Consider the following 26,119-nt stretch of genomic DNA (forward strand, 5'->3'; position numbering starts at 1 on the left):
AGGGGGAGGGGAGGGGGAGGGGACAGGGATGGGACGGGGATGGGAGGGAAGGAGGGAGAGAGGAAGGAAGGAAGGAAGGAGGGAGGGAGGGAAGGAGGGAGGGAGGGAGGGAGGGAAGGAGGGAGGGAGGGAGGGAGGGAGGGAGGGAGGGAGGAAGGACCGTGGTGCTTAAGTCCTCAGACATGTCTCCTGGTGCTGGGGACCAGGGCTTCTGACATTCTCTCAGGTCAGTATTTGCAGGTCATCCACCTTCGACTTCAACACATGTGACCAGAAACCTTCCCAAGGCGGCCATCCACTTTGGTGTCCCTCTGATGGCCGTGGCTGACCGCTGCTGCTGCTGTGTCCTCGGTGACATCCAGCCTTGGCAGCCTGTGGATTTCTGCCATTCTCCTGGCATGAAATCACTCCTTCTTGTTGCTTTAATTTGCATTTCTTCAGTTACCCCGGCAATGGAGCATCTTTTCATACACTTGTTGACCATTCTACTTTATTTTGTGGATTGCCTTTAATTTCTGTAATGGGTTGAATTGTGTCCCCCTGAAAAGACACTGAAGTCCTAACCCCCTAGGTTCTCTGACTGTGAGCTTATTTGAAATAGGGTCTTTACCGAAGACCAAGTAAGCTGTGGTTATGAGGGTGTGCGCTAATCTAGTATGACTTGTGTCCTATTAGAAAACATGGGAAATCTGGATACAATGACAGACACATATGGCGGGAAGAAGATGTGAAGATATAAGAGCATCATCGACAAGCCATGGAATGCCAGAAGCCACCAGCAGCTGAGAGATAGGCCTGCACAGACGCTCCCCATAGCCCTCAGAAGGAGCCAGCCCTGCTGACACCTTGATCTCAGGCGTCCAGCCTCCAGGAATGGTGAGACAATACATTTTTGTTAAGCCACCCAGTTTGTGGCTCTGTGTTATGGCAGCCCTACCAAACTAATACAATTCCCCAGGCCGTACCCACCCGCTGCCTTGCTTTATATGGCTTTAGATATTTGCCACACCCATGTTTCTTCTGCTTTATCTATGATCAACCTGAAAGTTTTTCAAGATTCCTCTGGACATTTAAAGAGAGGTCCTGAGATCCACTGGGCCTCGGGCACCTGTCCTGTACGCCTGTTGTCCTGAGGCACTGCACAAGCACCACACAATGACAGTCCAAGCAGAGACCAGAGCTGGGGAGGCCAGGTCAGCCCAGACCTGCCAGTAAGAAGCTGAGGGTTCCAGAGGCTGGGAAGGGTAGGGAGAAGGTAGGGGCTGCGGAGATCTGCTAAAGGATACAAAATTACAGCCAGGAAGGAGGAGTAAGTTCCAGCACTATGGTCACCTAGACCACTGTAGGGTGACTGCAGTTAACAATAATACACTGCATAGTTTCAAACAACATCCACATATTGGATGTCCCCAGCACAAAAAAATGATAAATGTTTGATGATGAAGGCTAAGCACCCTGAGCTCATCACTCTACATGACACGTGTCAAAACTTCACTATGTACCCCATGAACATGTACAATTACTGTCAATTCAACAACAACAACAAATATATATATAAAGCTGGAGGGTTGGCTGCCCCCAAATCGGTTCAGGAAGCCAGGAGAAAGAGCTCCATCTTACATGTGCCTACATACAAGAGGGAGAAGCTTGTCAGCCGAGTTACCATCCAAAACCTTTTGGCTCGGCGGTGTTTGGGGAGGATGAAAGAATAAAGCTGCAGATCTTTTCATGACTATTGCACTTCCTCCTCTCTTCTTCAACACTCGTGCCAACCCCCCACTCCCACTTTACACTGAGGGAAGTGGGTTGAGAGGTGGAGGGATCTGCCCAGGGCCATGTGGCTGGCAGGTGGCAGAGCAGGGACTCGGGTCCCTGGCACTGCTCGGAGGGTTCAAAAGCAGCTGGGGTCTGTGGTGCTGGAGGGAAGGTGGTCGCACTGAGTGTTGAGAGAGCAAATGGGTGTCCACTTCTGCTGCTCTCCTGTCAGTGTGGACTCTGTGGCTCTAACTGCGCCGAGGGTTTCCAGTCACGGTGCGCTCAAGAGTGACAGTCATTAAATCAGCATCGACAGCATCTCCACATACTCCAGCCTTCAAGCTTCTTCTGGACTCCCTCCGGCAGCTCAGCCGGAATCTGCATCGTGTGTGAGGCTGCCCCTCTCTCACCTTGAGGCTGGAAAGAGCTCCGAGGGCAAAGTGGGTCCCTCCTTTCCTTGAGCACAATCAGTCCTCAGATCTGTGCAAGGGACGGAAGGCACTTGGGAAACCTGGCGGGTCCGGAAGCACAGTGCGCACTTACCCAGCAGCAGCCGCTTAAAGGAAGATCCCAGACACCCGAAATGTCAGCCTTAGCAGAGAAACTCTAAGTGATTTCAGTTAGAGACCTGTCGGAAATGCTGCTGCTGGTAGCCTCCATCTTTCCATTCTCCCTATGGTGGCCCAAAAAGCCAGGTGGCTGGTTTGGCTACAATGAGGCGTAAAGTCAGAGCAAACAGGTTCTGAGTGAGTTCGGGGCCAACCCCTGCAACTTTCCCATATCCAGTTCCAGCATTCAGAGACCCTCTTCGCCTGGGGATGTGTGCAGGCTTTCCAGACCGGGCGCCTCTAGAGAGGCAGGACTCACGGAAATGTTGGCCAGCAGCGTGGAGCACGTCCAGGTTGCCCACATCCTCAGGTCACGTTTCTGAATAGCTCAACTCTATGTAAACAAGGTACCAGTTTTCTTTAACCACAACTGTCTACACGTGTTTTCCATTATTAGCTTTAGTTTTTTAAGAAAAACTGACATTTGAGAAACAGGTCATGGCTGAGAACATGACCGGTGAAGCATCTCACCTGCCCCCACGTTAGCAACTGTTGCCAGGGAAGTAGTTGTGAGAGCATGGCCAGTAGTGGATGCCCACCTGCGCCCAGGACCCCCCGAACTTAATTCAGATGGGGCAGGAATCCATGTGCACGCTAAGCACTGTTTACAGGCAAAACAGATGTGTCCCACATTAGAGTTTTCAAATGAATGGAGATGTTGCTGAGATTAATAACATGGAAAATAATTTAAAATTCCTACTGCTGCTCATTTGTAGTTGTTTTTGTCATTATGTAATCTCTCAAGGAATATGTTAAAAATACAACCGCTATCATATTTTTTGACATTAAACAGAATCCCTGTATCATAGAAGGGATGAAAACCCTCTGTCTTTCCTTCCTCACTGAGCTGCAGTGTCCGAGGTGGACAAAACCCTGGGAGAGACGACGGTCTCTGCACAGCAGCAGAGGCATCAGCATGTCGCCATCCTGCCTGGCCATCCTCCGGGGACTACTGGAGACAGCTGGGGCGAGGGCTAGAGGAGGAGTGAAGAAAAGGCATTTGACCACTAAGACCACCCAGTGCTAGTCGACCCAGACGTCCCGTTCTCCCTGCTACTTCACTCCACCCCACACCCTCAATCTGACTCTGAGCTCCGCTGGAAAGGCCTTCCCTGTGCTGGAAAAGTGGAGGGCAGGACCCACGGCCTCCGATGCCCACCTCAGGAAGGCGGAGGATGGAGAGAGGGTCCACCCGCCAACTCAAGGTTAGCAGAGAAGACACCTTCCCTCTAGACACGCCTGGAGGGAACCAAACGGGAACAGTGATTGCTCGGTAGGCTGCTCAGAGGTGTCCGTAAGTCAGTGTCTAGAACAGTGCCTGGCACACACTATTTTATGAATGAGCCAACCAAATCTAAACAAATTCTCAGGAGAAACCAGCACCAGCAGGTTAGAGTCAGACAGAGGAACTCATGAAGCTGGGTGACCCAGGGCTGGGCCATCCATGGCCCTGGGGCTCCTGGAGAAACCCGAGGACAGCCCCGGCCAGTGCCAACCCACTAGAAACGAGTAGTCTGAGGACACCTTCCTCTGTTCCCTCTCTCCTTCTTCTGACTGGCACTGTCATCTTTCATAACTTCAAATTCTTTTGAAGGCTCACTCTTAGTTTTTACTCCATATTATGCAGCAAATTCCTGGAAAATTTTATAAAACTGTTTACTGGCCAGGTGTGGTGGCTCATGCCTGTAATCCCAACACTTTGGGAGACTAAGGCGGGCGGATCACTTGAGGCCAGTTCAAGACCAGCCTGGCATGGTGAAACCCCGTCTCCAAACTGTCACCCACGGGGCACACTCCACAAGTGAACATCCATATTTAAGAGGGTCACACTCCAGAAGCAGCCTATGGAAATAGGGCACACAGGCAAGGACTCCCTCCCTTTAATTTATCGTGGCACGTTTCTGAACCAAAAACCAGGGCAGACAGTCTAACAAAAACTAACCTTCAACGTCAGGATTATTCCAAGACCTGCAGTCACCAGTACTATCCTTCCCTCAAAACAACCCAAGATGCCAACAGGCACTTCCACACCCATGTTGCACAGTGTGGCCGCATCAAAGTCTCCCATTCTTTTTTTCCCGTTATTTCAGCTTTGTGACCCCATACTGGCTAAAGACCAGACATGAATGAGTGCATGCAGGCATATCGGAGACAAATAATCAGACTTCCTTTCTGCGTCACGTGGTGTGTGGCAGTCTCCTCCTCCCCACACGCGGGTGCGTGGCCACAACTGCCTGAATGCCAGCTGCCTTCCCACGGTCCAGCCCTAAGGTTGGTAGGAACCAGTTTGAAATCATTTTGCGCACTTCTCCCTACTACAGGAAGACCTCTGGTTCAATAAATTCATTCGGCACTAAGTAAAAATTTTAAACCTGGTTTTCCTCTTAAAGTTACTGATCTACCCTGACTGAACTCAGAAACTCTGCCCAAAAAAAAAAAAAAAAAAAAACTATGGAGCTAAATTATTACACACCCATTGAAAATTTGAGTATTGAGTATATGAAGTGATTAAATGCTCATCTAGTAGAAGATTTTGAGGCATCTACTGTATATTCTTTAAAGTAACAATAGACCATAAGGGCCTTCCTTCCGAGAGCCAATCACGTCGTGTGTTAATTCGCAACATGAACTACCTCTCAGCACCCAGGTAGTCAGGGCTGTGCGCCATCTTTCCTCAACTAGGGGGAAAGGGTTGGCCAAGCTAATTTTCTAAAAAAAAAAAAAGAAAAGAAAAAAAAAACCAGACTGCATTACAGAAATAAGATTTAAATTACTTAAAGAAAAAATTGTTTTCAGGACCTCCAGGTGCTTAGCAAGGCTACTGCTTTACTGACAATTGACACCCTAATGACAAATAAAGCAGAGTCCCCACGGGATGGGAAAAAACAGTACTGAGAGCCTATTTCATTGATCTGAGTTATAAAACTGCACTTCTTTTCAAATAGTCTCATCTTCAAATTCTGCAAACAATTCAGAACTAAGCTGTCTACTGAGCTTCACTGTATCATCCCTCACATCTAGATGCAATCCCCTGGCTATAAAATCATATTTCACCCAGAAGTGTTCGTCTGTGGAGTGTGCAGTGTGGAAGCCTGAAAAGAAAGTGGGGGAAGGGGGTTCAATCATTCCATTCATCACTGAAGTGGCATCTCTTCTCCCAAACTCCCGAGTTGATGATTCAAATAATGCCTCCGGAGAATTCAAAAGCACCCTCCCCCGGCACCCCAAGTTTCATGCACCTTTCCTTTGTACGACGGCTTCCAATCCAGATGGTAATGGTGACTCTTACCTACTCTTTAAATTCAATGAAAATCACCACCCCCAGTGGTCATCACGCATCACATCTCTCTATTATTAGGCACCAAATACTGTATGCCTGGAGCTTGGTCTGCCCTCCAAGCTGCCTGACTCTCCTTCACAGCCTCAGTCACCCCAGGTGAGTATGGAATATAAAGGATTCACACACAATTGACTCATTAACGTTTATTCAGTTGACCTGAAGTTGATCATCACAGTTCTCAGTATTTTTTTTTTACTATGGTAAAGTACTATATACATAAAATTCACCACTTTTCAGTGACAGTAAGTACACTGGTATGTTGTGCTGCCAACCACACCATCCGTCTCCAGAACTGTGTCCTCTTCCCAAACTCTGCACTCATTAAACACCCACCTCTCATTTCCTCCTCCTTGCAGCCCCTGGAACCACCATTCTATCTTCCAGGACTTTCACTGCTCTAGGAACCTCATGTCGGTGGAATCATCCAACATTTGTCTTTCCGTGACTGGCTTACACAAGCTCCATCTATGTGGTGGCACGGGTCCGGATCTCCTTCCTTTTTAAGGCTGAGTAATATTCCGCTGTCGTACAGACCACATGTGGTTTCTCCATTCGTCTGGTGAGGGACGCCTGGTGGTTTCCACCTTTTGGCTATTGTGAATGATGCCGCTATGAACATGGGTGTGCACGTGTCTGTTCAAGTCTCTGCTTTCAGTCATTTCGTGCGTATAAGTGGAACTGCTGCATTATATGATAATTCTGTTTAATTTTCAACACACCATTGGTAGTAAAGGAGGTGGGAAGTACAGGATGCATTTTTCATTTCACGTTTGGCCCTCTCTACTAGAGAAAAACAAAAGGTTTCCAAAAGGATGGATCTCGTCCACAATAATAACTGAAATTGTAAGCCTTTGTGAAAACAGCCCAAGTGGTTCATGAGAGAAATGAATTTTCATGAATAATGTAAACACTGGACATAAAAGTTACATCAACAAAGAATATCCACCACCCAGCTCACTAAATCCAGCAAACCTGGGCACACAAGGGGCCCACTGCAGTCAGTGATGTTGTAATCAACAGTGAGCATTTTGGAGACTTATAAGCTACATATTTGTGGTTCTCATTTCTCACTGTGAACCTTTAAAAATTGTTTCAAGTCATCAGAGGATGGCTAATGTTAACAACAGCAATACATATTGACCATTTGTATAACATTGGTGTACAGTGTCACAAAGTGCTTTGCATATACATTATGTTAATAGATCCTCTTCAATCTGCAACTCCTTTTTTAAAAAAAAAGTAAGAGTTTTGCTCTGTCACCCAGGCTGGCATGCAGTGGCACAATCTCAGCTCACTGCAACCTCTGCCTCCTGGTTCAAGTGATTCTCCTGCCTCAGCCTCCCAAGTAGTTGGGATTATAGGTGTGCGCCACTACGCCCAGCTAATTTGTATATTTTTAGTAGAGACGGGGTTTCACCATGTTGATCAGGCTGGTCTCGAACTCCTGACCTCAGGTGATCTGCCTGCCTCGGCCTCCCAAAGTTCTGGGACGTGAGCCACCGTGCCCAGCCATGGCCAGAAAGTGCATTTCTCGAATGATGAAACTAAAACCCGGGGGGTCCTCATCTGTGCAGGCAGGTGAGCACACTTACACACCCGGCCCTCAAGCAGTCACTTACTCCACTCTCCATTTTCAACCCAGTTTCATTCGGAACAAGGAGGGGACAAAAGGGTGGGAGGAGAGGCTATTCTGTGGAGTGACTTTACAAGTTACTGAGAGATGAAACAAAAGCCTTCATTTTCTATTAAATGTGGAAGATCTCCCAATCTCTAATTGGTCCTGCACTCTAAGGCAACTTACAGAGGAGGGACTCAAGTAAAATCTCCATGGAGGGAAGTGGTCAAATAGCTGAGGTCAAACCCTCCAGACTCCAACTGCGGCCAAGTGCTTTTATTTCCCTTGTAATTTTCTTTAAGAATAAATGTTAAACCTAAAACATACCCCCTTTTGGAGGCGATCTTGGCAGCTGGACTGAGTGGGAAGAAAAAGCACCCTGTACTCCCCGAATCAGCAGCCAAACTATGCACCATTGTCTAGAGGCGGTCACATGACAGCCATCACCTGAAACTTGGTTACTTCCAATCCATGAGGGAAACAATCACTAGTGTGCCTTAACCCTTCCAGCTCCCACGGGCAGCCATGCGGCAGCTGCTCTCAGCAGCCCTCTCTCCCCTTCCAGTCCCCGCTTAGGAGAAACTGTACAGGGCACAAATCTGATTGGGACAAGGTGGCGTTTGGGGAGAAGGGAGGGATGAGAAGGAAAATCACTGCTGTCCCTTCTAAGCAAAGACTACCTCTCCCAGCACTTGCTGTCTCGCAGCTTAAATTAATTACAGCTGAAAATACAGGGTTGCCATCTGGTTTGAAAAAGCAAGGATAAGGGAATAAAATGAAAGGGTTCTTGGTACTAACCTCACTTTAATCATTGCCAAAGAGCATGAAGACAGCCCAGCGTCCTCCCACAAGAAAGCCTTGGGCCTCACAAACTTGGCAAGCAGTCCCAGGCACAAAACTGGATGGGCGGGCGCCTGTCAGAATAAAAGTCCCCCCTGAAACGAGGGTTGCGAGGTACGGGGCCTGCTTGCCCCCTGCACTGCAAGGAAAGTTTCCTATGGGTCCTGGGGTAGGTCAGGAACTCCTGGGAGGGTTTATTTACAGAAGGTGCCTTGCCAAAACGCTACACGCATCATTACAGTTCCATTTGGTAAGAAAATAGATTTGCTGTCAGAATTACAGCATGCGATTTCCTCTTTCTTTGTTTCTCCATCTTCCATAACATAAGGCTTTTATAAAACTCCAAAATAAGGCTAAAGAAAACACAGGAGAGGAAGGTTGCTGCAGAAGTGGAGGCGCTCCGAAGGCAAGATGCATGCGACTCCACAGCAGGGCCGCAGCCGGCCCCTCAGAGAAGGAACGCCGGAAATCCCCTGTTCTCCTCTGCTGCAGCCGCAACTACAGTCTCACTCCTGCACTGCAGGAAGCAACTTCCTTCTGCCTCCCTTCCACCGGCAGAATCTTAGGTGAGAGGCTTTTCTCTTAGGACTCAGGCTGCCACAGATGCAGACTCCAGGCACTGGACAAGCGAAGGTGCCGCAACCATTCTAGGTTTGTCTTGGTGAACTTATAGGTGGGTGCAAGAAGTTGCCAAGTCTGCAGATGTCTTAGCCATATGCCAGCATCAAGTAGCCCAGAGAAGTGAAGCATCAGATTTTCAGCCCAATTTAAATTTCCACCTGCCCACTACCTGAGTTCTTTTATACCCAGGTCAGTTTTACAAACAAGACCCTGATATACCCAGGCCCAGCTGCTTTCAGAAAGTACCACCAATGGAAGCACCATGGTATTTATAAGAATAAACTCTGATCAACCAGATACAGTATTTTATAAACCAGAGGTTCAAATTATAAAAGACAAGATAAAAGCAGATTATGAAAATAGCATTTCTGTTCTGGTGAAAAACACATCTTCAACCCAAAAATGATGTCAAAATTGTCTTCCAAATCCTGCCCTGACAGAATCACTGTCTATAGCAACAGTGTCCATAACATTCCAAATCTCAGGAGTGTAACTTTCTAGTAAATGGTACATCTGTCAAGCCACAGGAAACATCTGGTAAAATGGTTAAATAAAAGCAGAATTTAAACTTTTCTGGTTTCAGAGCTTACTAATGGTACTCAACAAGAGACTATCAAATTCTCTAAAAGCTCAGCGTGAGAGTGAAAAATATCCTGGAGAGGACCAGCTGAGAAAAAGAGGACAAAAAAAGAAGACAACCCGGGAAGGAGTGACTCTCGTCATGATGACGATGCCCCCATTCCAGACGTGCCTCTGGGAGACAGTGGCCACAGCCCCCTCAGCTCCGCCAAGGATGGCCACATTCCTGCCCATCACCATGGCAGAAACCTTCTCCGGCCGAGTTAACTTCCTCTCCACCCAGGGCTGACCCCACAAGCATACTCATGTCTCCCCAGCACCTCCAACCCAGGAGGCCCTCAGGAGAGGTTTGGGGGGATGGACGGACGAAGCGATGACACACAAACAAGAAGCTTCCCTCCGTTCCACGGCAGACGTGTATTAAACACATATGATCATTCTACCATCATGACACACCCTGGCCAGGTGTTAACGCAATACATTTCAGTCCTTTCCAGAACATTTGACAAGGCTTTTCCATTAAATAAAAGATTTAATGATTTGACCACATCCAAATTTTAAAAATCTATATTTCAAAAACACAGTAAATAATGCTGAAAAGCAAATAACATTACTTATTTTCCCCACGCATTTGACAGAGCATCCTTAATATGAAGAGTCGTAACATATCAAGAGAAAGAAGATGAATATTCTAATTTACAAAAAAAGACAGGTATAAACATCACAGTCACAGAAGAAGAAATGCAAATGGCCAATAAGGATATGAAAAGATCATTCAAGTTCTCTAGTAGCAGGAAAAAAAAAAAAAACCAAACAAACAAACAAAAAAATAAATGTTTCTCCCTAAGAAACTTGCAAGTATTATTACATAAATGAATAAATGGTAGCAGTCACCTGTGGATGATGCCGAAAGAGAGACAAATGCATACAGTTGCTGGTGGGGACAGATCAGCACACCGTACGGAGTGAAGCTGGCAGAACACACCCGCGAAAACAGAAATGGAGACCTCTGACCCAGAAATTCCACTTCTATAAAAGTGAGAATATATGAGATGGGAGAAGGATGGAGATATTCGAAGTTCTGCAAAAGACAGTAAAACGATGTAAACAACCCAAATATCTGTATTTGTTAACAACTTCTTTTGGTTATAAGCAACAGAAAACAAACCTAGCTTAAGGAAAAAGGGGCAACTTACTGGAAAGATACTGTGATATTTCTTGGAAATGAAAAAATGCTGAACAACCAATCCTTGAAAAGAAGAAAAAAATAAAAAATGAAGTGGACCCCGGCATCTGGGCTTCAGGAGGCAGAAGGCGCCCGGGATGGGTCCATGTGCAGCCTCTCACCAGAGCCTGCCTTCTGCCCTCTCCCAGCACCCAGGGATCCACCACCACCACTGGCTCCAAGTGTCACAACCTGGTCACCTTCCTAGGTCCTACATACATACCATCCTCCAATCACAGCTCCATTAAGGAGTTATTAACATCAAGTCAAAATCCCAAGAACATTTTTATTATAAGTCAAACATGCTGCTAAAAACTAAAACATGCCCCAACACACACTTAAATGCTACCAGTTTTCACGGTCAAGAGACTTCACTGGGCTGGGCACGGTGGCTCATGTCTGTTATCCTAGCACTTTGGGAGGCTGAGGCGGGCAGATCACTTGAGGTCAGGAGTTCGACACCACCCTGGCCAACATAGTGAAACCCAGTCTCTACTAAAAATACAAAAATTAGCCTCACGTGGTGGCACATCCCTATAGTCCCAGCTACTTAGGAGGCTAAGGCAGGAGAATTGATTGAACCTAGGAGGGAGAGGTTGCAATGAACCAAGATCGCGCCACTGCACACCAGCCTGGGTGACAGAGTGAGATTCCGTCTCAAAAAAAGAGAGAGAGAGAGAGACTTCACTGGAGCCTTGAATGAATTATTTATAAGTAAAAAACTGAGGGATCTCCCAAGAGAGAAATGTATTGCGGGCTTCTCTCAGATTTGCAGGTTTAAGGAGAAAAAGGGACAGGGGAATGTTCCACCTCTGCCATGAATAAGATACTGGATTTTTTTAAAAAGTAAAACTGCTAGAATTGTTGGCTAGACAGAGATGAGCCTTTGGGGCAGGAATCAAATTTTACAAAAAGGTGATTTATCTTAGAGCAGGCGTGAAGTGTTTAATTTATTCCATGTATCTCGCCATCTTGCATTCCGAATCTTCTGCCTCCTCCAACAGTTCTCTCACTTCCCTTGTCCCCTCTTTCTGAATGCACCCCTCCCACCACAGAGGAACCACATGTATCCTAAATCGCTCCTTTATCATATACAACATCACCCCTCCCAGTGCTGATGGAGAGGCAGCCCCCTGCTGTTGGTCCCCGGGTGCTTCAAAGAGAAGCCCTGAGGAGCTGACACTCCAGAGCAGTGTCTGGGTCCCCTGTTCCCTCCCATGAAAGCCCCCAACCCCTCCCCTGCAGCGTGGGATGACTCCTAGATTAAAGATGGCTAGAAAATACAATGACTAAATACGATGTGATTCATTACTGAATCTTGAATTAAAAAGAATGTAAAATGATTTTTTTTAAAAATCTTATAGTATCTTATAGGAAGGGCATTACTGAATATGAAAAGACGATGTGAGATCATATCACTGTCTGCGAAAGAAAAAGCAAATACGGGCAAACGTTAACAACTGATGAATGCAGGGAAGGGTATGTGAGTGTCCACTGCGCCAGTCCTTCAACGTTTCTGTAGGTCTGAACTTCTTCCAGAATAAAAAGTATCTGTGGTGAGGAAACGGTGCAGGAAGGATAGAAAGAGGAGATTATCACCAAATTTGGCTGGAATATGTAGAATGATGTGACTTAAAGTACAGGTAGTTCAGTATACACGGCCCTCCATATCCTCAAGTTCTACATCCACAGATTCAACCAATCATGGACGGAAAATGTACTCAGGCCTCTGATGGTACAGACTTTTTTCTTGCTATTATTCCCTAAACAATACAGTATAACAACTATTTCCATAGCATTTACATTGTATTAGGTATAAGTAATCTACAGGTGACTTAAGTATACGGGAGGATTTGCATAGGTTATCTGCAAATGCTATGCCATTTTATATGAGGGCCTTGAACATCCTTAGATTTCTGTATCCCCTAGGGTCTTGGAACCAATCTCCCAAGGATATCCAGGGACGGCTGTACATGACAATCACTTTGTCGGGAGCCCTTGAATAGTCTTCCCCAAGAATTGGCACGGGGATACCAGGAGGAGCCTGTGTAATGCAGAGAGGCCCGACATGCATGAAAAGATGCCATGGGCAACAAATATGTTAGTTTCAAATATTAGCTTCAAAATGAAAGTCACACGGGAAGTTGGAGAATCCAAATTGCTTGCCCTGAATTGCATGAGACCTGCTTCTCACACAGACAACTCTGTGTAGCTTGCCGAAAGTAGAGAAATAATAGCAGGGATTTAAATAAATTATTTTGAAATTAAACCATGGCTAATGGCCAAAGAGACTTTCAAGGAAAGGCCAAGGGGCCATCTTCTGAGTAATAATACTGGGAGAGGGAGTTTGGGAGCAGATCATCAAGTCCTCGATGGTCATCCTAAAGAAACTATCTTATTTCATAGTCCAAAGGGAACCAGAGCCACAATCCACTGAAAAACTCAGCCAAGTCCTCCAGTGAGGTTCTAGAGAAATCCCTGCTGATGAAGGAGCTGCATGGCTCAGGCGCCTTTCCGCAATGCCTCTCCTACCAAGCATAGCCACGGTGGAGAGTCAGCTCCTAGGTGACATGGAGTGTCTGTGCTTCTATCACTGGATGTAATCTGCTCAAAAGCCAACGGCCTAAGACAAAATGATGTGGTGTCAATCAAAACCAACACACAGAGGATGACAGCTATTAGTGATACAAGCACAAAGCTGTCACACAAAAATAAACACAACAACAAATCCAGTAGAAAACAGCTGAAAAACACCTTGGCTTTGAGGACTTTTTGGAAGAATTTGAAAAATACCAGAACTAGTACATACTTGGGCTGAGATGTGTTTGCTTCCCTAGCAGAGTATGAGCGAACCTGCACTTTGGGTCAAATTCCACCCAAAAGAAATGTCTGGTCATCTCTCTGCCCTGTCAAGACTCAATCCAAATGCACTGAATTCCTCGCTTCCCTATACCCCACTTTATGTTCACACTTGGACTGGAGCCATATGCATGAGCAAGAAATACAGAGGAGTGAAAAAAATCATTCCATCCACACAAGAAACCCGGGGGGCTTCTCACTGAGAGTCAACACTGGGATGAGATCACTTGCCGTGAAAGCAGCATCACGGGCAGGGCTGGTGCTAGCGACTGCACTTCGTGCATGTGTGCACTTTCGCTTTTCTGTTTTCAAGAGCTTAGCAGGGAAAGGAGAGCGTTGGGGCTCTGTTCTGGCACATGTGGAAGTAAACACCAAGGCTACAAGGGAGAAAATGGAAGTCCACTAAGTGGTGCCACTCAGGGTTTATATGGGTTTAAAAGTGATTCTTAACATCTGTCCCAAAGGGAAGAACGTTTTCACAGAGCTCTCCTCGTGACTCCTTTTTCATTCACACATTTACTTAGCACCTAGTTGGTGTCAAGCACTGGGAGGGTATAGTGCTACAGACCTGAGCAAATTCAGCCCCTGGTCTGGTGGAACTTGTAGACTAGGGAAGGGGACAGACAGCTGGACACCCAATTGTAGCAAAGTGTCATCATTTTACACAAAGCAGTATTCACCTTGAAGCAGGAGGAAGCGCCACTTGCCAGAGGAGGTGGCTTTCAGAACCACACTGGAGGATGAAGTGAGTGTGCAGGCCCCCAGTCGGGCTGCAGCCCAGGGGGTCCTACTGGCAAGACGCCCACGGAGATGGGCCTGGGCAGTGTCACCCTGTGACGGACTGGGAGCCGTGGAAGGATTCAAACAGAGATGAATACTTCAGAAACCACCTTCTGACACTGAGCACTAGTAAGACCAGTCAGGAGGGCGCTGCCATGCAAACGGAGGTCTAAACTACAACCCCAGCCAGGGCCTACTGGGAAGTTAGCAGACTGATCCGCCAGCAATGACAGGAGGAAGGAGGAGGCAGCGTCCCAGGCAAATGGAAAGAGACTTGTACCAGTCATGAATAGAAGGACATAAGACAAGGAGCAGACCTGGTGAAGTGCTGGAAGAAGAACAGGGCAGCGGATGCCAATTCCAGTGAGGTGGTGCTGGATTTAGGGCACACATACAACACCCAGTGAGAGGGTGGATCTATGGGGTGTGAAGGCTTGGTCTAGGCTAGAGGCAAAGATTTGGGACTCCACCTATCATGGCAAGTCCAGCCACGGGTTCACGTGTGACTTGGTTAGAAGGGTCTGTGCAGGCAGAATGCCCGAGCCCTGGAGAATATCACTAATGACGAGTCTCTGGAAGATCCTGAGGAGTGGCCACAGAGGTGAGAGGGGACCAAAGAAAGCCAGGAAAGGGCCACAGGAAGTAGGGGAAGAGAGCCCTGCAGGAAAGAGGAAGTCAAGTAAGACAAGGGACTGCACTCTTGCCTGAACCTGGCAACCAGCAGTCACTCCTGAATGCAGGAGGAGGATTCAATAGAACTGTTGGTATGGATAACAGCACTGGACTAGGGAGTGGATATAAAGATCAGGTCATCTCTCTAGAAATAGCTATGGAGGCGGGGAGAGGTAGGGATGGAAGATAAGCAGGCATGGGGTCAGAGGAGGACAGAACTTCAAGTTGCCCCAATTTCTCTGGCCTCAGTGAATTTCTCTGAAAGCCCCAAGCATTAAAGATGGCACCCAGCAGCCCCAAGTCAAGGAATTAAACACCATTTCATATTCACACTTAAGCTTTACAGCACCAGAGCTTTGCAAGTCTGCAAGTTTGTGATAAGAGAATTTTGAATCCAAATAAAATGCTCCTTTTGTTAGGCAATAGTTATAGGGCAAGTATGCTCCAAGGAATATTAAAAATAGGTCTTATGAAAGGGGGATGAAGGATTCTGTCTTAGCTTGAGCTGCCATCACAAAATGCGGTGGACTTCGTGGCTTAAATAGATGTTTGTTTTCTCACGGTCCCGGAGGCTGGCAGCCTGAGATTCGGATGCCAGCATGGTCGGTGTCTGGTGAGGGCGCTTTTCCCGGCCTAGAGACAGCCGCCTTCTTGCTGTGTCCTTATGTGGTCGGGAGACAGCGAGCGAGATCACTGTTTCTTCTTATAAGAGCACTAATCCTAACAGACCAGAGCCTGCCTTCATGACCTCATCAAACCCTCATCACCTCCCAAAGGCTTCATCTCTAAAGAGCATCACATCGGGGGTTGAGGCTTCAATACATGAATTTTGAGGAGACACCACTCAGTCCACAGCAGATTCAACGGCCAACTACATTTGAGAAGCTCCGCTGACCAGTGTTTCTGTACGTAAGACTTCTCGAAGCCTGAAAGGTGCTAGCATGTAGGAGCAGAGCCGGAAGACGGAGTCTGGGACCTGCTGAACTTTGACCAGGGAACACTTTCATTTCCCTTAGAGCATCTTGAGAGAAGAGCATTTTAAGACAATCTGAGCAGTGGCGAGGGGTGTCACTCCAGGTGTCAGAGGCAGCTGAAGAAATGACTCCTAACAAGTTAGAAAACTCATAACCATCCCTGGTTGGGTTCAGTGACATGGAAATTTAGGGATGCCGCAAGATTTCAGCTCTCAGAGGTGCTTCTACATTGACCTGACCTAACAGGAGTTGGTTTGTCCTTTCTACTTGGCCGTGGCCCGGTTTCTGGAGCTTGTTTCTGTGTAGATTCATTAGCTGCATGATTCTGAGGTCTCTTCAAGAAGAAAGGCAAGTGGTAGTATAAGAAGTTGGAGGAGAGGGCAGCAGCAACAGTTGCTTCCTTCTATTCTGCAGTACATGTTGCCTCTGCTGGGGCTGGAAGGCTTGGATCCAGAACTCAGATCCCTTGTCTGGCACAGTTTCTAGCTACTGCCAGACCCAGAACATTACTGCAACATTAAGCCCTCTAATTATGCTTTGGAGACAATCTGTGAAGAAATCTCAAAATGAAGACAGCGTGTGTGTGTGTGTGTGTGTGTGTGTTTTAACCCAGAGAAACAGCAAAATGGATAGAGAGCAAGACCCGCCATTTATTAAGCAAAAACTACACCAGATACAGAATGTGGAGCTTGTAAACCACCTTGCTATGTTCCAGCTGCATGTGACACAGGCAAATAATTGCTTTATAAGCAAGAAATTAGAGGAAAATAAAAGAACCATCAATAGCCACACCTAGCCAAATTTGTTAGCACTTGTCTTCCCAGTCTTCAATCAAATCGATTAATGTAGATTTGGGACAGCACTTCGTATACATTCAGGACAAACTGGCTTTGTGTCACAATAAGAGGTCTATGAAGGTCACAGGCAATGTCGAGGTTAACCCTCTAGCTACGGATAAAAACAGCTGCTACACATGTAACCCAGAGCAGAAACATCTTCACGAAGACAGCATTCCAAAAAGCCCGCTTAGAGAACAGGAAAACAGCCGACTCCTGGGTTGTTTTGTTTCCTTACGTTTTGAATACCCTCGCATCATGTTACAAGGTGACTCTGCACAGACCAATGCACATTCTGTCACATACCCCACACGTCCTCTAATAGGAATTCCTCTTTGAGAAAAAAGTCCTTTCAAGGTTTTCGTCCCACTTTGATAAACTTCATGGCACAGATTAGAACCACAGAGGCTAAAGCCTCCAGTGCAGCCTAGAACAGCCTTTGTTCTGCTTCTCTGACTCCTGCCCCCCTTGGCATTTCTTCATTCTGTGTCGTTGTTTGGCCAGAAAAATGCCAGCAGCAAGATGGGGAACTGCCTTCCCAGCTCTCTGCAAAGACTCTTAAGGCAGAAGCGAGGCCTGCTGGGAGAAGGCTGATGTCAGCTCTTAAGAGCACAGCTCCCCGCTCTGGATAAGGAGGCCTTTGTTTTCAGCTCAACTGTGAAAATGAGAAAATGCCTCTAGCCTGACAAACAAGAAACCCACGCAACACAGGTCAGGCCTGTGACCTTTACTTAAAGGTACCACACTCCATTAGCAAAACACTTCCACGGAATCTGCAGATGCAAGAGTGGCCCTCAGAGAAGAGCAGCTCTGCTTCTGCCTCAGGCAAGGCAGGTTACAACTCTAAAGTGTGAGGGGTCCGGCAAACCTCACAGAGAATCAGTTCCTAGGTGACAATACTCCCTAACGTGAATGGAAACACACACAACTGATACACATGAGGTGAGGTGGAGGGGGGTGTTAACAAAATTAAAAATCCCAAGGTAACAACAATATTGCAGTTTCTACATTAGTAACTTAGGACAACTACATTTATGGCCATAAAATATCCTCTTAACCCTGGAATGCCTTTGGGAATACTTGTAAAATAGTGTATGAAAGTAAAGAATATACAATTTCAGCACTGACTCTACCAAGTTTAGACTATGCCAAGGAGGCGTGGCAGAAAGAACGAGCAGATAGTTAGAAGGATGCCATTCCATAGGCTTTGATTTATGAAATCTGGAGGGGAAAAAAAACACACATCTTCAAATGCTTAAAGCAAATTATAAAATGCTCCACTCTGAATCTTTTAGGCTAAGGTTACTATTGGCTTGGGCCACTAACTTAAAATTGGGCCACAGATTTTAAACAAGAATTAAAACAATCTAAAAAGCAGCTTCCCGAGTATAAAGAAACCCCTTGTTTGTTCCTGTGGGATTCTCACCTGTACAAAGACTCATTTCAGGCCTCCTGGGAGCAGCTGGACAGCACTCCCCCTTCCACAATCCCTGAGGGAACCCTGGTGAGGCTGTGAGGACCTGGAGTGTGCCGAACTACTAACGTCCCAGGGTCTCCACCCCTTCACTTCCCTCCATCCTCCTTTGTGCATGCTAAAATGAACAGTCCCCACCTCCCAAATATCCTCAGTAGTGTGTGGTTTGAGAGTGCTTAAGCTGCATCGTCCCAAACTATCAGGCATTAGGGTCCAGGATCGAATGATTCATCGCAGTTGGATACGTGTGCTATGAACATAAATATCACTTGGTGGCTGAGAGCACTGGCACTAGGATCAGACAGCCTGACTTTTGAATCCTGGCTCTGGTATTTACCAGTGTGTGTGGCCCTGAACAAGTTACAGAACTCTCAGTGTTACCATCTGTAAAGAAGGGATAACGATAGTCTCCACCTCATAGAACTGTGAGGATGCAATGATCATGCCCATGAGGTACACAGCACAGTGCCAGCGCACAAGGGCTCACACACTGCTATTATTAACAAGCCCTGAAACAAAAGCCCTCCCAATTCTCTGGATGCTGAGAATCAGGACCTATCGTCATTCTCCATGATGAAAAGTTCGGCTCTCTCTAAGGCTAATGTAGACATGAACACAATAACATGTTTTGCCTATAAATACACATTACTGTTTACAATGTCCCAGTTGCTAGCAGGATCAAGGGACTAAAATAACTTCAGCTTTTCAATTTCCTCTGGGTTCAGTTTTAACCCGAAATGAGGAATTGCTTCCTTCACTCTCAGGGAACTTGTGAAATAGTCTCTTGGTAACTGGTCCATATACATCCAAACTAAAGGCTCTAAAGACATAGAAGCAACAGCTGCCAAAGAGGGTATGATCATGTTGCCAAAGATTTTACGTCCAGATACCAAAAACTACAGATACTGCAGAACATTTGAGGTCTCAAATATATAATCAACTCTTCTGCAAAAAATAAACAAAATCCAGGGAAAACCCCCAATTCCATTTTAGCCAATCATCAATTTCTTCTTCTTACTGAGTTTCTATTAAATGCCCAGCACTTGATTTCAAAGGCTTCCTCCAACCTTTTGTCAAGCTGAATGAATTCGTGGTTTTGAGTTTGTTTTTCCCTCTTTTTCTCTTCACCCCGATGGTGAGAAAAGTGAAGTAACAGGGCCAGGAAAAAACAAAACAAAACAAAACAGCAGATGAACAATGAAGGATGAAAGCACAACACAAGCAAAGGAAGAGGGAGGGAAGAGGAGGAAAGGAGCTGGAGAGCCCAAGTCGAATACACACTCAAGGGCACAACAAAATCGGGACATCGGACTCCAGCAAACACTTCAAAGGAAGCATCATAGAAGCAAAGACAACAAGGGGCCCATCTCACACCAGGACGGTGTTTCAAAGGCGCCCCATCAGCGAGGGGAGGCTGCGTTTTCTTTCACTGGGCCCTTCCTCGTTCATTATGGGTTGCTCAGTGGGTCTGTGGCAAACGCAGCTGGAGAGAGCACAAGGCTAGTGACCACAGCTTTGATCCCAGTGTGAGCCTGGGGGCTCTGTCCTATTCTGTGGTCGGGGGCAAATACGCTGTAAATGTATACCGCTGATCAAAGAGGGGATGCCTGCTCCAACAGGAATGTGGGCTCAAACAGCACTTCCCCTTGAGACAGGGTCCAATTCAAGTCAACATGAAATTATTTAGCACCTAACACATGCCAGACAGACTGGTCAAGTGTCATCTTAAACATATGATGTGCACCTCTAAAGCTGCCTGTAATTCCCCAGGTGGGATGTAGCTATGGCATCATCAAATGATCACCGGTGTTGGTGTCACACACAGCAGGTCCCAGCTGCCAACACCTTAGACACATTATCCTCTCACAACCTCAATTTTTGCTTTTATAAAATCAATCTGATGTAGACAAAAAGACAGAGCTGGACAGACAGATGTAGAAATGTGCCTACCTAGTTTAAAGGGTCACAATTATTGTGAGAGTTAAATGAGATAATATATTTCAAGTGTCCAACACAGGGCCGGTCCAAAGTAAGCACTCAACGAAGGTTCCCTTCCTCACAGGTGACTGATCGAACAGTTCAACAGCACGTCCCACTCTAAGTCTACACACACACAGGTGACAACCTCTTCACTTCAGCACAGAGCCCTCTCCAGGTTCTACCCACCAAGCAGCCTAGAATGACTCTCACAACCGGTATGAATTTACCATACTGTGGCACTGCACCCACTGATTGCCATCAAGAGTTTTAATTCTATTACAAATACACAAGATATTACAAATGCACAAGGTCATCTACTGCAGCATTGTTACTATTGTAAAGTACTGGAAATTGCCAAAATGTCCAAACATAGGGGACTGGTTGGATGAGCTTCAGTGCATGCAGGCAATGGAGTGCCACGCAGCTGAAACCCAGAGTGAGGAGCTGGTAGGAAAAAATTTCCACAATGTGTCATTGAAAACCACGAAGGCGGCCAGGCGTGGTGGCTCACGCCTGTAATCCCAGTACTTTGGGAGGCCAAGGCAGGTGGATCACCTGAGATCGGGAGTTCGAGACCAGCCTGACCAACATGGAGAAACCCCATCTCTACTAAAAATACAAAATTAGCCGGGCGTGGTGGCGCATGCCTGTAATCCCAGCTACTCGGGAGGCTGAGGCAGGAGAATCGCTTGAACCCAGGAGGCGGAGGTTGTGGTGAGCCGAGACTGCGCCATTGCACTCCAGCATGGGCAACAAGAGTGAAACTCCATCTCAAACCAACAAGCAAAAAAAAGGAAAAACACCAAGGCTAAAGTGAGTATACACAGTAGGCTATCGCACATGTAAGAAAGAAGGGGAAATGATAAAACATTCATGTATTTGCTTGATTTACCAAACGAGAAACACAAGAAGGATGCTTTGCTTGCAGGGAAGGGAGCAAAAGGCGTGAACAAGACAGCGTAGGGAGTAACATTAAAAGCACACTTTTTAGTACAGTTCTAACTTTGGGGAGCATGTTCGTATCTTACATATTCAAAAAATAAAATTTGAAAGGATGGAAAAAGTCTAAAACTGAATGCAAACAGAAATGAATGAACCTAACAATGTATTTCAAATAACATGACAACACTGAGGAGAAAAGGGAAGGTAACTCTTCAGATTCATCCTGTGACTATTATACCCTCTGCCTGGGAGAAGGAAAAACCATAAACAAATCCTGAACTCTTTTTAGTTTATTTTTCAAAGTGGTATTGGCACCGTGATTCTGAACCTACTTGACGTGCACTGCAGGAGTGGACCACGAGTACGTGTGGATGCTGTTCTTACTGGTGAACCAGGGAGATACAGTATGGAATGGGGAGGGCGAGGAGGAGCTCAGGAGAGTGGGTTAGCCCTGGAGCACTGCCAGGAACTCGTTATCTCCTGGCTCTTCCCAGGAAAAGGTGTAGAAACAATGCTGTTCAACAGAACTTCTTGTGATGATAGAAATGTTCTGTATCTGTGCTGTTCAACATGGCAGCGACCGGCCACATGTGGCTACTGAGCTTGAAATGTGACTCCTGCCGCTGAGGAACTAGACTTTTAATTTTAAATCAACACCTGTGGCTGGTGTCTGCCATACTATTAGACAAGTCTAGAAGCAATGTCATCATAGTAACAGTAAGTTACCGTGAAAAAACTACGTAATCCATAGTAACGATAACACCTAGCACCTGGATCTGGGCTTCCAAATCCTATTCCCCACTAAAAGGATCTGGAGTCCCCTGGAAAAACAGTTAATCCCATGGCTGGAGCAGGTAGGCTACAAGATGAGCCTAGAACAACTCGCAGGCCAGAAAATAAGAAAGTGCTCAACAACCACCACAAAATAATGGAAGTTATGACAAGGACATGCCACCAGGGGAGGGAGTTCCTGTTTGTCAACTCTGGGACAGCTACAATTCATTGAGTAAGGCAGGAACCCCGGAGTCCACATGGATAATAAGTAGATAAACAGGCAGGCAGGCAGGCGAAAGGGAAAGAGTTCTTTCTTACCAGATTGCACTTGAATATCAAGGGCCATTAAAAAAAAAAAACTTACTGATTTTTCCACAAGGCGAATCCCACTCTACCTCTTCCCATCCTTTAATCCACTGTTTCCAAACACAGAGTACTTTTCAACTTCCAAAGAGACACTCATGTTCTTAAGAAATAAACAGAGAGAATGTATTTCTCGAGGTCACCATATTGGAACCAACTCAACAGTCCCACAGATAGGTGAATAACACAGAAATCGACCTTTCTACTCTTAAAGCTTAAAACTTATATTTGTTTCATCTGAGTTCCTTAGGAAGAGACCTTCAGGCCTCTCAACAAAAAAAAAAGGTCAAAGAACTGAAGCTCACCAGGTCACTACATTCAGACAAAGAGATGCCGGGACGCTCCTTCATCATGATTGTGTCCTTGCTCCTCCCGAGTTCCTGTTTGTTAAATCTTGTTTCATTTCTTCCCTGCTATATAAACCCCTAGCTTTAGTCCATCGGGGAGATGGATTTGCCCCATCTCCTGGGCTGCAGCATCCGATGAAAGCCTTCTTCCTTGGCAATACTCCTCATCCCAGTTGTGTGGTGAGCAGCAGGCCTAGACCAAACCCCTGGTGGTTCAGTAACAATATCAACAAAAAAATTAATAAGGAGTTCAAATACGCCAGGTCCTAAGAGGCTGGAATAAAATCCCAGGAATTCTACTTTTCAAAATTCTGAAGAAATCACTAAGGAAACCTCTCTTTTTTCCCCTTCCCCTAAATCAAACTGGATAGAACTCAGTCTTACTCTCTGTGGTTTTTTTTTTTTTTTTTTAAAGACATCGTCTCGCTCTGTTGCCCAGGCTAGAGTGCAATGGCGTGATCTCAGCTCACTGCCATCTCTGCCACCTGGATTCAGGCAATTCTCCTGTCTCAGCCTCCTGAGTAGCTGGGGCTACAGGTGCACACCACCACACCTGGCTAATTCTTTTTGTATTTTTAGTAGAGACAGGGTTTCACCATATTAGTCAGGCTGGTCTCAAACTCCTGACCTCATGTGATCCACCCACCTCAGCCTCCCAAAGTGCTAGGATTGCAGGCACGAGCCACCTCGCCCGGCCTCTGTTGGTTCTTACTCTGGCTCAGAGCCACCTGATCTCTCCATCTTTCTACTAGAAAATGTCTCCATATGATGGTTATAATAAAATGCAGCCAAACCATGCACCTTTCAAGCCTTGGTAGCTAGCTTCTGAAACTATTTTTCTTTATTCCTCCCTTCCCTTCCTTTCTTTTTTAGAGGCAGGGTCTCCCTTTTGTACCCTGGCTGGAGTGCAGTGGTGTGATCACAGCTCACTGTAGTCTTAAACTCCTGGGCTAAAGCTATCCTCCCACCTCAGCCTCCCAAGTAGCTGGGAGCACAGGAGCACTCCACCAGGCCAAGCTAATTTTTAAAATTTTTTGTAGAGATGGGGGTCTCGCTATATTGCCCAGGCTGGTCTCAAACTCCTGGGCTCAAGCAATCTGCCTGCCTCAGCCTCCTAAAATGCTGGGATTACAGGCATGAGCTAGCACACCCAGCCAAAACTCTTTTCCAAGAACACTCCTTTCCCCAGAATTATTGTGATTGCTTTAGTGATAAAATACATCACATTTTCATTGTACGTCATTAACAAACTCTAAGAAGATAAAGCACAAAAACCATTTTGTAATCTGCTTAAAGAGACAAATACACTAGGCTATTCCTTTTCAAATAATTATAAATCTGTAATTTATTGCAGATAACTTCTTAGGCATTAAATATAAAGGCGGGAGATGCTATAGCCCAAACGGGAAACATCTCATCAAACAGCAGCACTAAATACTCTACAACACGAAGAAGACAGACAGGCAGCATTTTTCCAATCTGCCTGTGAAATGTCATTAGGCTCTTAGAAAACACAGTACAAACAATGGTAATGTTACTAAAATTAATAACTATCACACAGTAAACAAGTAACACTCAGAAGGACCTAACCTTACACTGATTGCCTTTCCTCGTTAACACTGTACAATTAAAAATGGTTAAGAAAATACATTTTGTAATATATATATTTTATGCCACAATAAAAAAAAATGAGGGGGGAGCCACCTGGCTGGTTTAAGGGAGTCTGAGAGACGGAGTCACTCCTGTTTCTATTTTCCTAAAACTTTGCATAATAATGTCAATTGTGACTTGCACATAAAATTTGGTGATTCTATTATTTACACTTAAAATTATTTATAGTGTCATCACAGACCCATACATCAAGGTCTTATTTGTAGCCACCAAGAGAGTTACAAAATGATTTTTTCTATTTTTTTTTTTTTAAACAGAGTCTCAAGTCGGCTCACTGCAACCTCCGCCTCCCAGGTTCAAGCAATTCTCATGCCTCAGCCTCCAAAGTAGCTGGGATGACAGGCATGCACCACCACACCCAGCTAGTTTTTTGTATTTTTAGTAGAGATGGGGTTTCGCCATGTTGCCTAGGCTGGTCTCGAACTCCTGGCCTCAGGTGATCCACCCGCCTCGGCCTCCGAAAGTGCTAGGATTACAGGTGTGTGAGCCACTGCGCCTAGCCACAAAATCATTTTCTGAACATTTTAATAATAATATTAACAATGACTAAAGCTGAGTACTTACTATCTGCCAGGCACTATACCTAAGTCCTTACAGTAATCCTATGAGGAAGGAATTAATATTATCTGCGATGAAAGATAAAGAAAGTGGGATTTGAATCCAGGAATTCTAACTAAAAGGCACATACTATCAAACATTAAATCCACCACATATACATATGTATATATTCTTATTCTCTATCATCATAACCAATATCTGAACAATGGAATAAAAATAACAGCTCCCATCAACTAAGTGCTATACTGTGCCAAGCTCCTTGCATATTTTAACTCTAGTCCTCATAATAGCTCTATACATTAACTATTATCGTTGTCATTGTCCAATGACAAGGACATCACTGTCAAGGATACTAGGCCCAGCTAAATTAAGTGACTTGTCCAAAGCCTCACAGCTGTTGTGTGGCAGAATCAGGATTCAAATTAAGGCATGTTCATCCGCAGGCTGCCTTCCCCTTTCTTACTTATGAAAAGGAAAAAAAAAAAAAAAAAAAAAGAAGACCAAATGCTCTTATTTGGGTTTGGGAAAAGCGGATGGGAAAGAACAAGAAATTCGCAGGAATACAAGGATGAACTGCAACAGTTGAGCACCCAGGAGTTAAGCGAGCCCTGCCTGCGGAGTGCATTGTTTGCAGGGCCTTCCTGCTGGATTCCTGATGGTAGCAAATTCCAGGGCTCCAGACTGCAGGCTCAGCCTCTGACTAACACTGCAGTGATTTATTTGAGGATAAATACCTCTGTCAGTGTCTTATGACTGAACACAACAGTCCAAGCTGACTGGAACGAGTGGAATGCAAGGACGCTGGAGCTGAGGCAGCAGAGGCGGGAGCTGGGCCACCTCTGTGCGGAAGCTCTGCCTCCAAGGAGGAGCCCTCCCTGCTCTACCTTCCTGTGGGGAAACAGCAGTGCCCTCAGGAATTGGAGCATCTTGAATAATGAGGAAACACTGACTCATGCTGGAGTGAACGCTTGGGAAGGGGGAAGGAGGAGGACCTCTGTACCTGTACACGCAAAGCTACTCCCTGGGATACTCAGTGCAACCTTGCCAGGATTGGCAAGATAACTCCGAGAACACCAACTGCCCTCACCACTGTCCCCGCAGACTCTCTGGGCAGCTGGTGGGGTGTCTCCAAGTCCTGAAAACTGGGGAGAAGCCTCTCCCTTTGCGAGGAGGGCGTGAGGAGAGTGCAAAGGGGAGAAGCTGGGTGCATGGAAGCGGGAGGCTTTTCCAATGGAAACACGGTGACGTCGCACAGATTCAGAGACCTGTAGTTTCAACCTGTGTTTCACAAATGACAAAACTGAGG

At 46.0% G+C, this 26,119-nt stretch overlaps 1 protein-coding gene across 5 annotated transcripts in view; it reads right to left on the bottom strand.

Moving 5' to 3' along the window:
* The window catches only part of VGLL4 (vestigial like family member 4), a 163,443-nt gene that overhangs the window by 18,370 nt on the left and 118,954 nt on the right, over nucleotides 1–26,119 (bottom strand). The window contains exon 1 of one of the 5 annotated variants that reach the window (XM_045384722.2): nucleotides 8,117–8,187. The exons of the other annotated variants lie outside the window; for them this stretch is intronic. Within the exon in view, the coding sequence (XP_045240657.1) occupies nucleotides 8,117–8,130 (14 nt within the window). The 5' untranslated portion in view covers nucleotides 8,131–8,187. Of the gene's footprint in view, nucleotides 1–8,116; nucleotides 8,188–26,119 lie in introns of those variants that run through there. 5 annotated transcript variants of the gene reach the window in all.

Source organism: Macaca fascicularis, chromosome 2 (genome assembly GCF_037993035.2).
Source record: "Macaca fascicularis isolate 582-1 chromosome 2, T2T-MFA8v1.1".
NCBI classification, from domain to species: domain Eukaryota; kingdom Metazoa; phylum Chordata; class Mammalia; order Primates; family Cercopithecidae; genus Macaca; species Macaca fascicularis.